General features: G+C 46.5%; 1 protein-coding gene across 1 annotated transcript in view; it reads left to right on the top strand.

The window, feature by feature from the left end:
* Positions 1 to 15,709: 15,709 nt before the first annotated feature.
* PLA2G4E (phospholipase A2 group IVE) overlaps positions 15,710 to 16,319 on the top strand; it is a 67,421-nt gene continuing 66,811 nt past the window's right edge. Inside the window, exon 1 of the mRNA XM_025883553.2 lies at positions 15,710 to 15,892. Coding sequence (XP_025739338.1) covers positions 15,710 to 15,892 — 183 coding nt within the window. The remainder of the gene's footprint in view (positions 15,893 to 16,319) is intronic.

The following is a 16,319-nucleotide window of genomic DNA, read 5'->3' as shown; positions in this document are numbered from 1 at the left end:
AAGAAAAAATGCCCTGTCATCCGGAATGGTGAAATCTGAGACTCATTTCCTTACAGTTCAGGAACAAGATCAGGATGCCTGCTATCTCTATTTCTTCGTAACCATTTCCTGGAGCTCATTATCTTTCTGTGGGCTGGGAATCCAGGCATGATGTAGCTGGTCCTCTGCTGGCAAGGTGTTGGCCGGGCCATCACTGGCAATCAGCTCAAGGCTCAGCTGGGGAAGAGTCTGCCCCCAAGCTGACACAGGTGGCTGCTTGCAGGACTCAGGTCCCCATGGGCTCTTGGCTCGAGGCCACCCCCGGTTTCCTGTCACTGGGCCTGTTCACAGGGCAGGTCACAACATGGCAGCTGACTTCATCCGTGTGAGCAAGCAAGGAGAACCACAGAGAGGGTCTGAGGGACAATCTAGAGAAAGAAAATGACCAAACTCTATGACAGATCAGTCAGGGACATAAGGGGGTTAAAGATCCACAGAAGATGCTGAAGAAATTTGTAGCCTAAAAGAGCGGCAGTGGAGAGCATGATGAGGTGCTTTAGAAAGACTTCGGGCCTTTGAGGCGGGCTTGATTTGAGAAATCGTCCTGTGGCGAGCTACCTCTGAAATCATGTTGTCCGCCAGAGGGATGTGCTCAGAACCACAGTCTGGCATTTTTGAGCCTTAAACTAGGGAAATGCTCTGGAAGACAGGAAAACAAATGCCGACATGCAAAGTTTTAAAGAGCTCAGGCCCAGCTGTGGTTTTATTTGTTTTTTGTTTTGTTTTGTTTTGTTTTGTTTTTTTTAAGTAGGCTCCACACCCAACATGGGGCTTGAACTCGTGGCCCTGAGATCAAGAGTTGCCTGCTCTACCACCTCAGCCAGCCAGGCGCCCCACCAGCTGTGTTTTTGAAAGCCACAAGAATAGCAAGGAGGAGAATGACCAGGCGGCCAGAGCCCACACAGTCAGAGTCCAGAGGCCTGACCAGATCTCAAACCTTAGCTCATCACTCTCACCCCCAGATAAAGAAAGTAACACCTGAGGGTGTGATGCAACTCGTCCAAGGTCACACGACAAGCTCAGGACACACACTGTTCATCTTGCGGTCATTATCCTTTTAGGAATGGTACCCATTTCCCTGTGAGGAACGGCCTTCTCCTCCATTCTCAGCCCAGGAGCTTAGGGCTCTGACCTGCCACCCCACTCCGGGGTGGGCTTGTCGCTGGGCCTGGCCCTCAGAGCAGCACGCTGCATTTTCCTGGCTACAGAGACTGGCTTAGACACAAATAGGTGAGCAGCCAGAGAGACACCAAGAGACTTTTTTAGGACCACAGAGGTGGGCACTTTCTCCCACTGGGCTTGAACCTGGGCAGATGTGAGGCTGAAGTGAGTGCCACCATCTAGCCATGAGGAGGGAAGAGCCTGTCTGAGGCTAGAGGGAAAACAGAGGCCAGGCCCAGAGCTGGAGAGAGACGCTGTGCTTTGTCAACAGTGTCAGGTCCAAGTTTAAATCAGTCCCCCTCCTGACTGTTCATTCATTCTAATACGTTCCTCCCCCTTCCTCCCATTTTTTGGCCTAATCTCACCTGAGTGGGGATTTTCATGGCCCACAATCATGAATCCTAACTAATATATAAGAAAAGAGAGTTTAATGGAGAGAAGAATGTTGGGCTCAGAACCCTGAGGTGGAAGAAAAAGTAGGCCTTTGCCTCTGGGCAATCAAGGAAGAATTTTAGGATTGGGTTTATAGCCTAGAGTCACTCATGCATGCGTGTCCCAGGAGACATACATGAGACTGTGGCAGCACTATTTATGTTCCCGAAAAGCTAAATCCAAATGTCCATCCATAGGGGAATGGATAAATAAATCAGTGTTCTCGGACAGTAGAATAACTACACAGCAAGGAAAAATAACTATGGGTTTGCACATTGATATGGATGAATCCCAAAAACACAACATAGAGTGAAACAAGAAAGTATGGTTGCATTTGGATTAGTACCCAAATACCCAAAACTTAACAGTATCTTCTTTAGGGATATATACATATGTAGTAAACATATAACAGAAGTCAGGAAAATGATAAACCCAAGTTTAGATTAGTTGTTACCCTTATAGGGAAGTTATGATTAGAGGGGCACACATGAGCTCCACAAGCATCGGCAATATTCTGTGTCTCGAGCCGGGGCGGTAGAGGAGGTGAGTACTTGGGTATATGTGTTTTATTACTTTTTATGACCTATATGTGAATGTGTGGGATATCTATTCTTTGGTATTATGAAACACCCCATAGTAAAAATAAATAAAAGAGCTAGGCTCGCTACCTGGGACACCATCACAGCCTGCAGTTAGCAGGATGCTGTCTCCACACCTGATGCGGCAGCTCTGTGTACAACGGAGGCAACCAGCGATGGCTGCCATTTATTGAGAGTGGCCCATGAGCTGAACTCTTTGCATTTTCTTATTTAATTCTCGTGCTGGCCCAATGAGGTAGGTGCTGTGCTGAGAGTGAGGCTGTGTGGCTGGCGTCCGTGAAATCACTTGCCCAAGGCCACAGAGCCAGCGAGAGAGGTAGAGCCAGGCTCCGAACCCAGGCCACCTGCAGAACCCACGTGCCACCAAAGCCCATCTCTGGACGCAGGACAAGCCCCTGATGATTCTCATTTCCAGTGCAGAGTTCTGGTAGTGGCTGGATCGGCAGGCATGTCACAAGCCAGTAGGCCTAAAGAATGTCTCATCCACCCACAGGCTCTAGAGCTGCTGAATCCACGGTCCGACGTGGGTCCTAACAACCCAGGACCGAGAGGGGAAGTCAGCTTGCTTGGGACTGAGGGAGTTCCTGGGACTCGGGAACTTCAGTGCAAGAACACAGCAAGTCCAGGCACACCAGGAAAGGGTGTCGTCCTAACACCTGGTCACGAGCAGTAAGCAAGGACAGAGAACAGGCGGCCCTACATTGCGCAGATGTAGGGAGATGGAGAAAACACCACATGACGCTTGACCTTCAGTGTATTAACCCATCCACTAGTACAACACGACCTGGGCAATGTCTCGAGCTTCTTCTTCTTTTCTTTTTTTAAGATTTTATGTATTTATTTATTTGTCAGAAAGAGAGAGAGCACAAGCAGGGCGAGCAGCAGAGGGAGAGGGAGAAGCAGGCTCCCAGCTGAACAGGGAGCCTTATGAGGGGCTCGATTCCAGGACCCCAGGATCATGACCCAAGCCGAAGGCAGACATTTAACCGACTGAGCCACCCAGGCTTCCCAATGTCTCGAGCTTCTACTAATGAGAAAAATGTGTCCCCCTTGTGTAAAGGGACAAGGGAAAGCAGGAGTGCATGTCTCTTCATCATGGGCAGAGGGAGATATAGAAGCATTTGCCTTCCAGCAGAGAGCCACAGAAGGGAGCACAAGCTCTTCTCCAGCCATCCTGGGCAGGGGTCCGGTGTAGAGGGAGCGAACCTGGAGTGCACGCTTGAACAGTGAGGCACCTCCTGTCGTAGAAGGCGTTAGAGACCAGGACCATGGGAAAGCTGGAGTCCAAATCCCGGTCTGCGTACCTTGAGATGATTGTCGAACTTGTTAGTCTGTTTTCTCATCTCTAAAAGCAGACAACAATAATCACTTCACAGCCTTGCTGTAAAGATTACATAGAACACCGTGTGTGAAAAATTTGCTATAACATCGGTACACAGGCACTTAATAAAAGAGAGTTGTTATTTTTAATATGTTGCCATTACTTTAGAGATGGACCTGTATCCTGATTGTGAGATTAAGACGGAGCAGTTTTATTTACATAAATGATCACTGGTTCAAGTAAAAGTTACATCCTGGGTTGTGACACTTGATACAATGGTTGGTTTGAAAAGCCGGCAATAACTTCCAAGAGGCATGGTTGCAGTTTAGGCAGCTGCCACCAGGGAGCTTTGTGGCCAAATGACCAAAAACTAGGCGTGGCGCGGTGGATTGCAGTTGCATAGCGCATACCCATCACTGTAAACCATTCCACAAAATATGCCTTAAAATCCAGGTAGCAACCTTAAATTAAATATTAATTACTAACCAGCGCATGTATATATATTCAAGGAAGTACATAATTCAGAGACCTACATAAAGCCTCTCGTTGAACTACTATCTGGATCCAATAGGACTAGGAATCTCTCTCTTTATGGCTAGGATGTCCATCAAACATAAGATGGATAAATGAATCTTGGTGTAGTCATGCAACTGAATACTACACAGCTGTAAAAATGAACACTGTGCGTCTACACACAACAATATGGATGGATTTCATCACTACAAGGTTGAGTGTAAGAAGCCAGGCATAAAAGAATACTGAATGACTGCATTTATATAAAGTTCCAAAATAGAAGAAATGAATTATGATATTAGAAATCAGCTTACTGTTTACCTTCGGAGTTCAGGAGAGTAGTGCATAAGGAGGGTTTCTAGGATACTGGTAAAGTTCTGTTTCTTGATCATCAGGGTGCTGAGTCCGTAGGTGTGCTCAACAGTGAAAATTCATTGAACTGCACACTTACGATTCAGGCACTTTTTTCGACGTACATAAAGCTTCACTTGAGAATTTATTTTAAAATGCTGGGGCTACTGGCGTCTGTATAGTGGATTATACTACTGTTCAATTTGTGCTCGCATAATAATTGTTCCCATCACTCTTCTCTTGTCAACAAGCCCTGCCTAGTGGCCTCAGGGGAGAGGGTGTAACCAGGGCTGGCCTATCACACTGTGCCATCTTTTTGACCCTGGGGATCAGCCCAGGGGCCGAGACGGACCTCAAGCAAGCTGATGAGAGCCCTTCTCTAAGACAAGGGTACCTGGTGAAAAAACTTCTCGCTTGATGTGGGGCTTGCTAAGTTTGGCTGCCAATGACTAGACACCCCACCGGTGGAAGGGGACTGTCCACACTGGGAGAGAATGAGGTCAAGGGCAGAGAGAAGCGGAGGAAGAGGGGGAGCACTCTCTTCTGGAGAAAGTACGAGCATCACGAGTCCGTCTCCTCCGGGAAGGGGATGAGAGCTCTTCTGGATGTCAGGAAGTCTCTGCAACTTGATGTTGGTGTTTGACATGATCTTTATCTACACAAGGGGGTGATGATTAGTGCCCAAGGTAATAGCATATAATCATTCTCCTAGCTGGGGGTTCAAACTGAGATTATATTCTTTTTAATTATCAATGTAGTTGACTTCAAGCCTCCACCTAGTCCAGCTTCAAAATACGGCTTTCCTGGGGCACATGTGTGACTTAGTGGGTTAAGAGTCTGACTTGTGATCTCAGGGTGTGAGTTCAAGCCCCAGCATGGAGCCTACTTAAAAATAAATAAATAAATAAATAAATAAATAAAGTCTTTCCTCCCTGGATTTCTCCCACCAGTGATCAGCACAAAACCTCCAGGGATGCTTGCTGGTCCAAAGATGGCAGGTCTTGGCCATTAAAATCTTGAGAAGAAAATGGACAACCTCCCTTCCACCAAGATTCTCAGCTATTTTTGCTCTCAGAGCCACATGGTGTCACTGTGGTAGCACGGGCAATCCCAGCACGGGCCCGCTTCCCTCTGCTTGGTCTTGGGCCGATGGTGAAGTATAGATGCTCCCTTTACTCTGGGGTTGTCCTCCTTGCTCACTGCTGGGTGGTCTGGGTCGGCTGGCCATGGACCCCACTGGCAGCTGCTGCCTGATGTGCCTGATGTGCCCCTCTGCTCCCTCTCCCTCCCGGGGCAGGTGGTTTTGGCTGGCCCGCCAGTTTCCTGGCTCAGGCCCACTCTGGGTTCCTCAGCTCCTGCCGTATGCACCAGCCCACAGCCACTTGCCACAAGGCCTGGGTGCCAGGGTGCCAGGGTCCAAAGGGTTTTCTAGACCATAGCTTCAGGCACACGCCAGCCCTGAGCTACCTTCCTTTCCCTCTGTCGGCATTCTAGCCTCTGGAAGGAGGGAAATTGTAACTCAAGCAAACCCTGCCCCATTTCCTGCTCTTCCATGAAAAACTCCTCAGGGTGTGCAGAAGGGGCTGGGGCCAGGGAGTGATGCTTAAAGCTGGTTCTTGAAGGAAAGTTAGGAAAATGGCCACCCTCCCTTTCATGGGATAGAAAAAAAGACAATACATCATTCTTTAGTTGTTAAAAAAAAATCATTGTTATATTGAGAGCATTTTAGGAGTCTCAACAGAACTGTAATAGTTCTATGAATCAGTTCTGGTATTAACCTGGGTTACTGAAGCTACACTTTCTGGGCAGAGAAGGGGCTGACATCGATGTCAGCCTACTCTGTGCCAGGCGTTCATCCTCACGCTTCTCCTAGGCCGACGCCATCATTATTATCCCTGTTTTACAAATGAAGCAACCAAGGTTCAGAAAGGTTGGGTAGCTTGCCAGTAGAATGCTCTGGAGTTGTGGGAACCCCTTCGCTTCCCAAAGCCCAGGCCAGCTTCCTACAGGCTCGCTCCATCCAATTTGGCACCAAGGACTACTGGAGAAGCAGCAAGGCTTTTGTGACTTTCCTCATGTCACTCAATACTTTTTCCACGGACCTGGAAGGAGATAGACTAATTGATTATTACCTTCCTGTATCCATGGTTGAAGATGAATCAGCTCCTTTCTGATTAAGCCTTTTCTGAGCTAAATGAAGGGGGCTTTTGTTGCCTGAAACCAGAATGTCCTCAGGAGCCCACAGCTGAGGACAGTGGTAGCTACCAGTTGCCAGGCTCTCCTGTAAGCCCTTTACAAACAGAGCCAGCTCCTTCTGGGATAAACAGGAAACAGTATTATTTTTCCCAATAACTCTCCCCAACTACTCTGTCAAATCCTCCCTTCTTGCTGGATATAGATGTTGGAGAAAAGACAGTCCTCCAGACAATATAAGATGACCATTGTTCACTTAAATAACATACATTAGGTGCGTCTGGGTGGCTCAGTCGGTTAAGCATCTGCCTTCAGCTCAGGTCATGATCCCAGGGTCCTGGGATCGAGCCCCGCATCGGGCTCCCTGCTCAGCGGGAGGCCTGCTTCTCCCTCTCCCTCTGCCCTCCCCCTGCTCTCTCTCACTCTGTCAAATAAATTTTTTTTAAAAAAATCTTTAAATAAATAAATAACATACATTATCAGGTGTATTTTGTTTCTATTTGTGAATTTTTTTCATTTCCCTAAAATCGAAGGCCCACAGTTAGATGCAATGCTTATGAAGTAAGTCCACTGCTCCCCAACCCTGGACATACAATGTTGCCTACACAATTAATTAATTAAATGTGCCATGAGTCAGTTCCCAAAATTCTAATTTAAACACCAGTGGGTCTAATTTTAACACTTACTATGGATTGGCTTGATATTGCCTGACTCTTTGACAACCCCTTTCTCTATGTGGTTTTCTCCCTCTGTGTCTCATGAGGGGGTTTTCTTATTGGAAAACTTCTTTCCTTAAAGAACTTGCCCCAGAAAACTGAGGATGTCTTTTTCTTTTTCATGCGTAGGACTTCCCACATTCTAAACTATTATTTTAATCTAACAAAGCATCCTGCCATTTTAACCATACCATGGAAATGCTTTTTCTTTACCAACGCTTTCTGCAATGAAAAAGAAAAACAAATTATCAGTCATGTATCCACTTTCCAGTGAGCATGACTTTTAGGAAGAACCAAAGCCAATAAAACCAACAGCTAAACTTTTACATGGTGAATTTCTAAAGAATCACATCTTGGGGATAAAAATAATGACCTACCAAAAAGTAGGCTTGTTAAGAAATAGTAGTCAGAAAAGAAAATTCACAAAGGTGAAGCCGTTGAAGGAAACCAGATTTGACACCCCAAATAGGCTGCTCTGGTATGTTGATCATTTTGAGTAAAAGGCATTTAAAAAAAAAAAACAACAGGTGCAAGAGGATGCCTGATCTTCCTTTCTCTTCCTGAAAGCCGGAGGTAAAACTCCCACGCGGAAGCTGCCTTCCCTCTACCAGGAGGAAAGAAACATTCTTATCAGCAAAGATGAGGTGTTGAGGCAGAGAGGAATCTGTCCAGCAGACCTGGTTAAATGAACTCTTTATCTTCCTAGTTACTTTTCCACGATTCATTGCCCTAGCGTAAGCCCCTTTGTCTTGCCACATTTTCACAAGTTACTACTATCCCTTGTCCAACTTGGTATATCTAAGTGTTTGGCTCTAGCTGCTTCTTTGGATCTTCATTTCTCTTGTGAGGGTTCCCTTGTACATGTTTTTTTTTTTTTTTAACCTATTAAAATTTGTGTTTTCCTCTTGTTAATTTGTCTTTTGTTACAGAGCTCCAGCCAAGGTCCTAAGACAAGTAGAGGAATACCTTGTCCTCCCCTCCATTATAACAGGTAAAATTTCATGATCCATGGAAAAGACTTGATACCAATGAAAATAAGTGGAAAAGTGTTATTCTATTGAAAATCGGTCAAGAAATTAAATTGGTTTCATTGAACTTGCTCTGGAAAGTACTTTTTTTCCCTTTCTTATTTTAAGTTTCAAATTTACATAAGTTTTAAATTTAAAAAACAAATTCCTGTTATCAGCAATAACAGAACAGGAATATACAGCCTCCCCTCCCCCACTCTGATTCCCATTTCCCACTCCTATTATCAATTTTAGGCTTTTTTCATAAACATTTTCTTTTTTTTATTAACATATAATGTATTATTTGTTTCAGGGGTACAGATCTGTGATTCAACAGTCTTGCACAACTCACAGCACTCACCATAGCACATACCCTCCCCAGTGTCTATCACCCAGCCCCCCCATCCCTCCCACCCACCTCCACTCCAGCAACCCTCAGTTTGTTTCCTGAGATTAAGAGTCTCTTATGGTTTGTCTCCCTCTCTGGTTTCATCTTGTTTCATTTTTCCCTCCCTTCCCCTATGATCCTCTGTCTTGTTTCTCAAATTCCTCATATCAGTGAGGTCATATGATACATGACTTTCTCTGATTGACTTATTTCGCTCAGCATAATACCCTCCAGTTCCAACCACGTCGTTGCAAATGGCAAGATTTCATTCCTTTTGATGGCTACATAATATTCCATTGTATATATATACCACCTCTTCTTTTTCCATTCATCTGTCGATGGACATCTCGGCTCTTTCCACAGTTTGGCTATTGTGGACATTGCTGCCGTAAACATCGGGGTGCACATACCCCTTCGGATCACTACATTTGTATCTTTGGGGTAAATAACCAGGAGTGCAATTGCTGGGTCGTACAGTAGCTCTATTTTCAACTTTTTGAGGAACCTCCATACTGTTTTCCAGAGTGGTTGCACCAGCTTGCATTCCCACCAACAGTGTAGGAGGGTTCCCCTTTCTCCGCATCCCCGCCAATGTCTGTCGCTTCCTGGCTTGTTAATTTTAGCCATTCTGACTGGTGTGAGGTGATACCTCACTGACGTTTTGATTGGGATTTCCCTGATGCCAATCGATGTTGAGCACTTTTTCATGTGTCTGTTGGCCATTTGGATGTCTTCTTTGGAAAAATGTCTGTTCATGTCTTCTGCCCATTTCTTGATTGGATTGTTTGTTCTTTGGGTGTTGAGTTTGACAAGTTCTTTATAGATTTTGGATACTAGCCCTTTATCTGATATGTCATTTGCAAATATCTTCTCCCATTCTGTCAGTTGTCTTTTGGTTTTGTTGACTGTTTCTTTTGCTGTGCAAAAGCTTTTTATCTTGATGAAGTCCCAATAGTTCATTTTTGCCCTTGCTTCCCTTGCCTTTGGCGATGTTTCTAGGAAGAAGTTGCTGCGGCTGAGGTCGAAGAGGCTGTTGCCTGTGTTCTCATAAAAGATTTTGATGGATTCCTGTCTCACATTTAGGTCTTTCATCCATTTTGAGTCTATTTTTGTGTGTGGTGTTCAGAAATGGTCCAGCATAAAACATCTTCTAGATAAAAATTCATCAACATTAGTATACTTCTCATTAAAATGCTTCTATTTCAAAGAAAGAAGTCAAAACTTCCTCCACGTGGTAAAGCAGATGCATATTAAGGCCACATAGAGGGGCCAGATGTGCTGTCCCTAGTAACTGCCTCAGTTTATTCCATCCCCTCTTGCCATCAAAGGCTGTTACTCCTGCGAATCCTCCCCCCCCCTTCTGGCAGCATTTACCAAGCCCCTGCCCTGCACCTCACTCAAACACAGCCCCTCCCTCGGTGAGGGAGAGGACCACACAGGCAGAAATGAGCACAGTGAGACCAGTACTGTAATGGGCGGGGGCAAGGAGCCATTATAAATATTTGATTGTGTATGTATTTAAGTTCAGAACACATGTTCTGTTAGGGACAATGCTGATTGAAGCCATTCCGCACCAGTTTTCACCAAGAATTCTGCGGGGAGTGACCAAGCCCACTGCAGCCCAGGAGAGTGGGGCCTTCTGTAGGACTGGTGGGGAGGGGGCCCCTCAGGGATTTCTGGGCACAAGCAGCCCAGGGCAAGGACATGTGTTTTGGCTGAGGTTGAAGTTCATTTGCTTGCCCTTTATTTGTAATATGCAGGAAGTGGATTTTGCAGGGGACTAAGCTAGAGGAAGCCTGGAGACATTCCTCATTTCTAAAGAGAAAACACACTCAGATACTCCCTGACACAGATCTGGGCAAGATGTGAAGGCTTCTCCCCGTCTGCTCCCTGGGTGGGGGCGTGGAGCCCCCACCATGCCCCTGAGGGTCTGCAGGGAGGGGCTCCAGGACTCAAGTAGAAGCCACCACAGAGGCTGGCAGTTCCAGCCACTGTGACACTAGGGACACTGCCCAGTCACCTTCTGACTCGTTTCTTTTTTTTCCAGCTTCATTGAGATGTGATTGACAAATAAAAATTGTATATATTTAGGTTATTATTAAAAGGTGTGCAGCGAGGGGCGCCTGGGTGGCTCAGTTGGTTAAGCGACTGCCTTCGGCTCAGGTCATCGTCCTGGAGTTCCAGGATCAAGTCCCGCATCGGGCTCCCTGCTCGGCAGGGAGTCTGCTTCTCCCTCTGATTCTCCCTCCTCTCATGTGCTCTCTCTCTCTCATTCTCTCTCCCAAATAAATAAATAAATAAAATCTTTAAAAAAAAATAAATAAAACTACTTTCCCCTTAAATTAAAAAAAAAAAGGGTGTACAGCAGGGCGCCTGGGCGGCTCAGTGGGTTAAGCCTCTGCCTTTAGCTCAGGTCATGATCCCGGAGTGTACAAAGTGATGATGTGATACACACTGTAAACCAATTACCACAATCAAATTAATTAACACATCAATCACCCCACATAGTTACCTGTGTGTGTGTGTGTGTGTGTGTGTGCGCGTGCGCGTGCACCCATGCCTGGCACGCATGGGCAATGAGAGAGGATTTACTCTCTTAGCAAATTTCAAGTACACAATACAACATTATTAACTATAATCACCACTTTCTGACTTGTTTCCAGAGAAGTTTAAGAGGTAAGGCCCTCCTACCTTAATTTCACCCCCTCTCCACAATTGCTTCTAATCAAAGTGTTCTGACCAAAATGGCACTCCGAAAAGCAGACTGATGTCTTAACCACTCCTTAACCCACGACTGCTCCTTAACCCACAGACCCCTGCAGCAAATTTGCATGCGAGAATTATAGCTCCTAAGGTGTGGGCTCCTGGAGACACAGACGCAGAGCGGGGAGACTAGGGAGATGTGGTCAAATTGGCTTCATCTTCCTCTCTCCTGAAAGGAGAGCTGTTTTCGGTATTTCCTCCCAGGAGCTGGAGCGGAGTCCTGAAATGAGAAGCAGGTGTGGACTGGGGTGGATGAGGCTGAAGCCTTCCAGACCTGGAGCACGGGAGTGGAGGGCACTGTGGGGAGAGGGTTCTGTATGACGTTGTTTTGGAATGTAGGTGAGGTCCTGGGCCAATGGCCAAGAAAGAATTCTTGAGACGTCTTTGGTGCAAACAGGTGATTTTATTAAAGCATGGGAACAGGACCCATGGGCAGAAAAAGCTACTGCCCTAGGGTTGTGAGGAGTGGCTGATTATAAACTTGGGAGTTGGGGGAGGTAAGGAAAAAGGGAGGTATCCAAAAGGACTTTCATACGCTAAAGAAGACTCTCAGGATACTGGAGGCCTGGCAATTGTCAAGCTAAGGTTGTTTTTCCTTCTAGCCAAGCATTAACATGAAGACAGTTGGGAGCTTCCTGGAGGAATGTTATACTCTATTACAAGTCCTCCTCAATAGGCTGAAGGTCATAAAGAAACTTAACTTTGTTTACATTTCCTTCTGCCTCTGTTTCCCACATCACTCATGGAAGGGAAGGTGATGTTAGGGCTCCAGGAAATTGAGTTATGGGTCTCTGAATGTTAGGCTATTTTGATAAGAATGCTTTTTCCTTGTAAATCACTAAGTCATTGGAACACTCATGTCCTGCAGGACTGTGGTCTCTATCAGTTAACCATTCGTTTTTCCCTTACTCCCCTTAGTCTTAGAGCAGCCAGGAGTGCCTGAGGAATGCCACGCATGTCCCACTGGGTGGGGGGGGAGGGGCGGGGGGGTGTCAGCTTGTGCTTCGTCCTCAGCTTGCCTTCTGCTTCCTCATCACCCATCTCCTCCCTGTCACCATATACCTGCCCTGTCTCTCTTGTCACCATGCACCTGCCTTGGAGCAGTCCTGAAGTTGGAACTATGGAAGGGGAGGCTCACCAAGCAAGGAGAGGGTCTTTGAAGGCAGGAAGAAGGGAGGCAGGGGAAGGGAAGCCCCGGGTCCCCTCTCTGCAGCCCCACATCCAGGCTTCTGACAAGGCTGCTCTCTCTGCTCACTTTTCAGTGAGCCACGGCTTCTCCCACGCTGGGCCCTCAACTCTGCCACCACCAATTAGCCCTGGGTCAGCCTTGACCCAGGATCTGATGGGTCAGCTGCTTAGAATCAGCGCCCATTCTGGGTCCCACTCCCATGGGTGGGAGCGGCAGCTCCATGAGCCATAAGCAGCACCTTCCTGGTACCCTCCAGGATGCTCTGGGCAGGACAGAGGGCTCTGAATGTCCGGGCCTGGGCCCTCCTTTTGCCTTGACTAAGCCTGAAAAATATTGACCAAAAAAAGCTTTAAATTATCCCATTCTAATATCTATATTTATCTTTAAAATTTATAAATTTTAGGGTAAGATTAAGAAAATAAGAACAAGGGGTGCCTAGGTGGCTCAGTCAGTTAAGCGTCTGACTCTTGATTTTGGCTCAGGTCATGATCTCAGGGTTGTGGGATCAAGCCCCATGTTGGGTTCCACGCTGGGTGTGTGGCCTGCTTAAGATTCTCTCTCTCTCCTTCCTGCTGCCCTTCTCTGCCTAAGAAAGAAAGAAAGAAAGAAAGAAAAGAAAGAAAAGAAAGAAAAGAAAGAAAAGAAAGAAAAGAAAAAGAAAAGAAAGAAAAGAAAGAAAATGAGAAAACGTAGGTACAGTTAGGTATTTAATTCACTCATTTTCAACTATCACCTGTCAGTACCTAATCTAATTCAGGTTTCCCCCTGGCATTCTGAAAGTTCACCTACAATCAGAAGTTCTTCTGGGTCACACAGATGGCCTTCTCTTGGACATCGAAGAAGCTTGGCTTTAAATGCCCTTATAGGCTAGATATCTCCATCCACAGAACTTTTTTCTTCCAACCTGGAGCCTCCTCTGTCTGTGGCAAAATAACTAGTAAAATAGTATAGTCATATCTGGCATCTGCACACTTACTCTACAAATAAATGCGTTTTTCCCAATCTTTTGCTGGCACTGGAGTCTAATAAAGATTTCCAGAAATGAGGCCCCTCATCAATGGCCCTGCTTAATAAATTGCTGAATGCCATGCTGGTAAGAGATTCAGCGACTCTGCAGGTCACTTTCCAACTGCCTCCCTTGTAAAGGGACGTGTGTGTGTGCATGTGTGTGTGTGCACGCGCGCGCTTGCTCTTATCATTATTATTAACTGTCATTCATGTTATGTTTTCCAAATAGCACGGTAGGGGACAAAAAATCTCTTCCTCTACCCATCTCAGGTTCTCTGCCTGGTGTCCTGTGAATTAGACTCACAAAAGACAGAGAAACACCAACAGAAGTGCATTAACAGATTTATGGTCAGGGAACACAGGGGCACTTGGCCAGGAGTAACTCACAGGGTGCTTAGCATTTAGGATTACATAACACCTTAGCAAAGGAGCAATACATTTTTTTTAAAGATTTTTTATTATTCATTTGAGAGAGAGCAAGAGCACAAGCATGAGCAGGGGAGGGGCAGAGGGAGAGGGAGAAGTAGACTTCCGGCTGAGCAGGGAGCCCGATGTGGGACTCGATAACAGGATAACAGGACCCTGGGATCATGACCTGAGCTGAAGGCAGATGCTTAACCGACTGAGCCCCCCACCCCACCCCCCAGGCGCCCCAAGCAATACATTTCTAGAGAAGTGACAAGACAAAGGAAAAGGACCTTGAATTTCTAGGGTGGCAAATTGTAGGAAGACAGACATATAGGGGGAAGGATTGGAAGGGAAGGGCTAATTAGTAAAGTTTGTTATGAGAATTCCTCTGGTGTTTCTCTGGGCTGATGAGGGTCAGGTATTGTCTCGGCTGATTAACTTCTGTCCTTCCTGGAGGACAGGGGAGGAGGGACACCTTTGCAAATGTTTGTCCTGCTTTTAGGCAAATGGGGGGAGGGCAGAGAGCTTTAAGAAAAGCTCTGCTTCTTCTCAGTTACCTTCAGCTTAAAATAATCCCTCTGCCAAGGGACATATCTGGGGTGGGAGAGGTGAGCGCAGATTGTGCTACTCTTCAGCACAAACAGAAAAACGACTGCACATGACTCTGGTCCGTGGGACTGTGGGTCTGGCTGCCGCTGGGCTTCTGATACGGCGGCTGCTTAGGTCAGAGGCAGTCCCCACTGGAAACCACAGCCTCAGGAACGAGAGACTAGAAACCGGGGAGCTCACGGGATGTTCCCAACTAGAGAGGATGCCAGATCACTCAGGGCCGATGCACAGACTAAAAGATGCACATTTGAATGGACATTTTCAAACCCTCGTCAACAGGACATACCGAGTGTGTGGGTTTTGTTTTTAGTTTAGTGTTTTGTTTTGTTTATTACCACGTAGCTATGCGTTCTCTCTCAGCTGCCAGACACAGCATCTATTACACCAAAGAAAGAGCTCAAACGAGAGACAGAGTGAATTATTAAATTCTCTTCTGGCCTGTGGCCCCCTCTGTCAGCCCTGAACACCAGGCCAGGTATTTATTTTCAGGGATCAATGGAGAGATGTGGGGGAGTCAGCTAAGAGACACAGAGTGGTTTCACCTCCCTCGGGGGCCTGGACAGCCTCGGCCACCTCACCTCCGGCCCTGCTTCCTCCTGCCCTCCCCACTAACATATTGGGTTTCACAATGTTAAAAATAGCTGCTGAGCTGTGAGGAGAGATGTCAGAGTCTGGATCCAGCTCAGAAAGGCAGCTCTCTCTTGACCAAAAGCCGTCCTAGGTGAGCATAATCCTAGCTCCCTGCTTGCTTTTCACATAGCACCAAAATAGTTCCAGATTGTTTGAAATAGTCACAGAGATGTGGGACTCCTTTAGCTAAGCCCTGACATCTTTCACCTCCTTAATAATTCATCAGGCTTATTTATCTTCCCGAGGAATCCAATGGCATCGTTCCACATTTTCGCAAAACTCCCTTGAAATTTCCCAAGGATATCCAAACGCCTCACAGTGAAGGACAAGCCCCAGCTCCGCACAGCCTGCCCTGAGCCCCAAAGAGGGGGACGCGGCCCGAATGACTCTCCAGAGCTCAGAGGCCTGTCCTGGCCTGGGAACTGATGTGTTCATTCCCCAGAGCCTACAAGAGACTGAAGAAGACAGCAGATCAGAAAGAAATGTCAGTGAGTTTGAGCATCCACAGGACCCGGAAACTCCGAATCTCCCACCTCTGCTTCCCATAGCCCTTTGGGGCTCTCAGGTATGTCTGCATTCCCGGGGAGGGGGGCTCCTACCCCGTAAATTTTACCCCCACTTTGCTGACCCTGAATGAGATCACCTGCAGTGCTGTAGAGTTAAGTGGCTGTGTTTTGGTTCATCCCTTTCTTTCCCAGAGGAATCCCTTCACCTGCATCACCTGTCTTTACCTGCCTCCTTGACTCCGTGACACCTGTTACTGAGTGCATTCTAAGTGCCCAACACTCTGCTGCTGAGGGATTAGCATTTCTGTTTGTTGAGAAGACCGAGGCTCAGAGGGGCTCAGGTCCCCCAGCTAGTGCATAGGAGACCTGAGATGGAAGACATTTCTTTTTTTTTTATTTTATTATGTTATGTTAATCACCATACATTACATCATTACTTTTTGATGTAGTGTTCCATGATTCACTGTTTGTGTATAACACCCAGTG

This window comes from Callorhinus ursinus, unplaced genomic scaffold (genome assembly GCF_003265705.2).
Source record: "Callorhinus ursinus isolate GAN/ISIS: 27379988/994484 unplaced genomic scaffold, GSC_fseal_2.0 scaffold25, whole genome shotgun sequence".
NCBI lineage: Eukaryota > Metazoa > Chordata > Mammalia > Carnivora > Otariidae > Callorhinus > Callorhinus ursinus.
The sequence above is the reverse complement of the archived record's forward strand: the minus strand, read 5'-3'. Positions and strand labels throughout refer to the sequence as shown.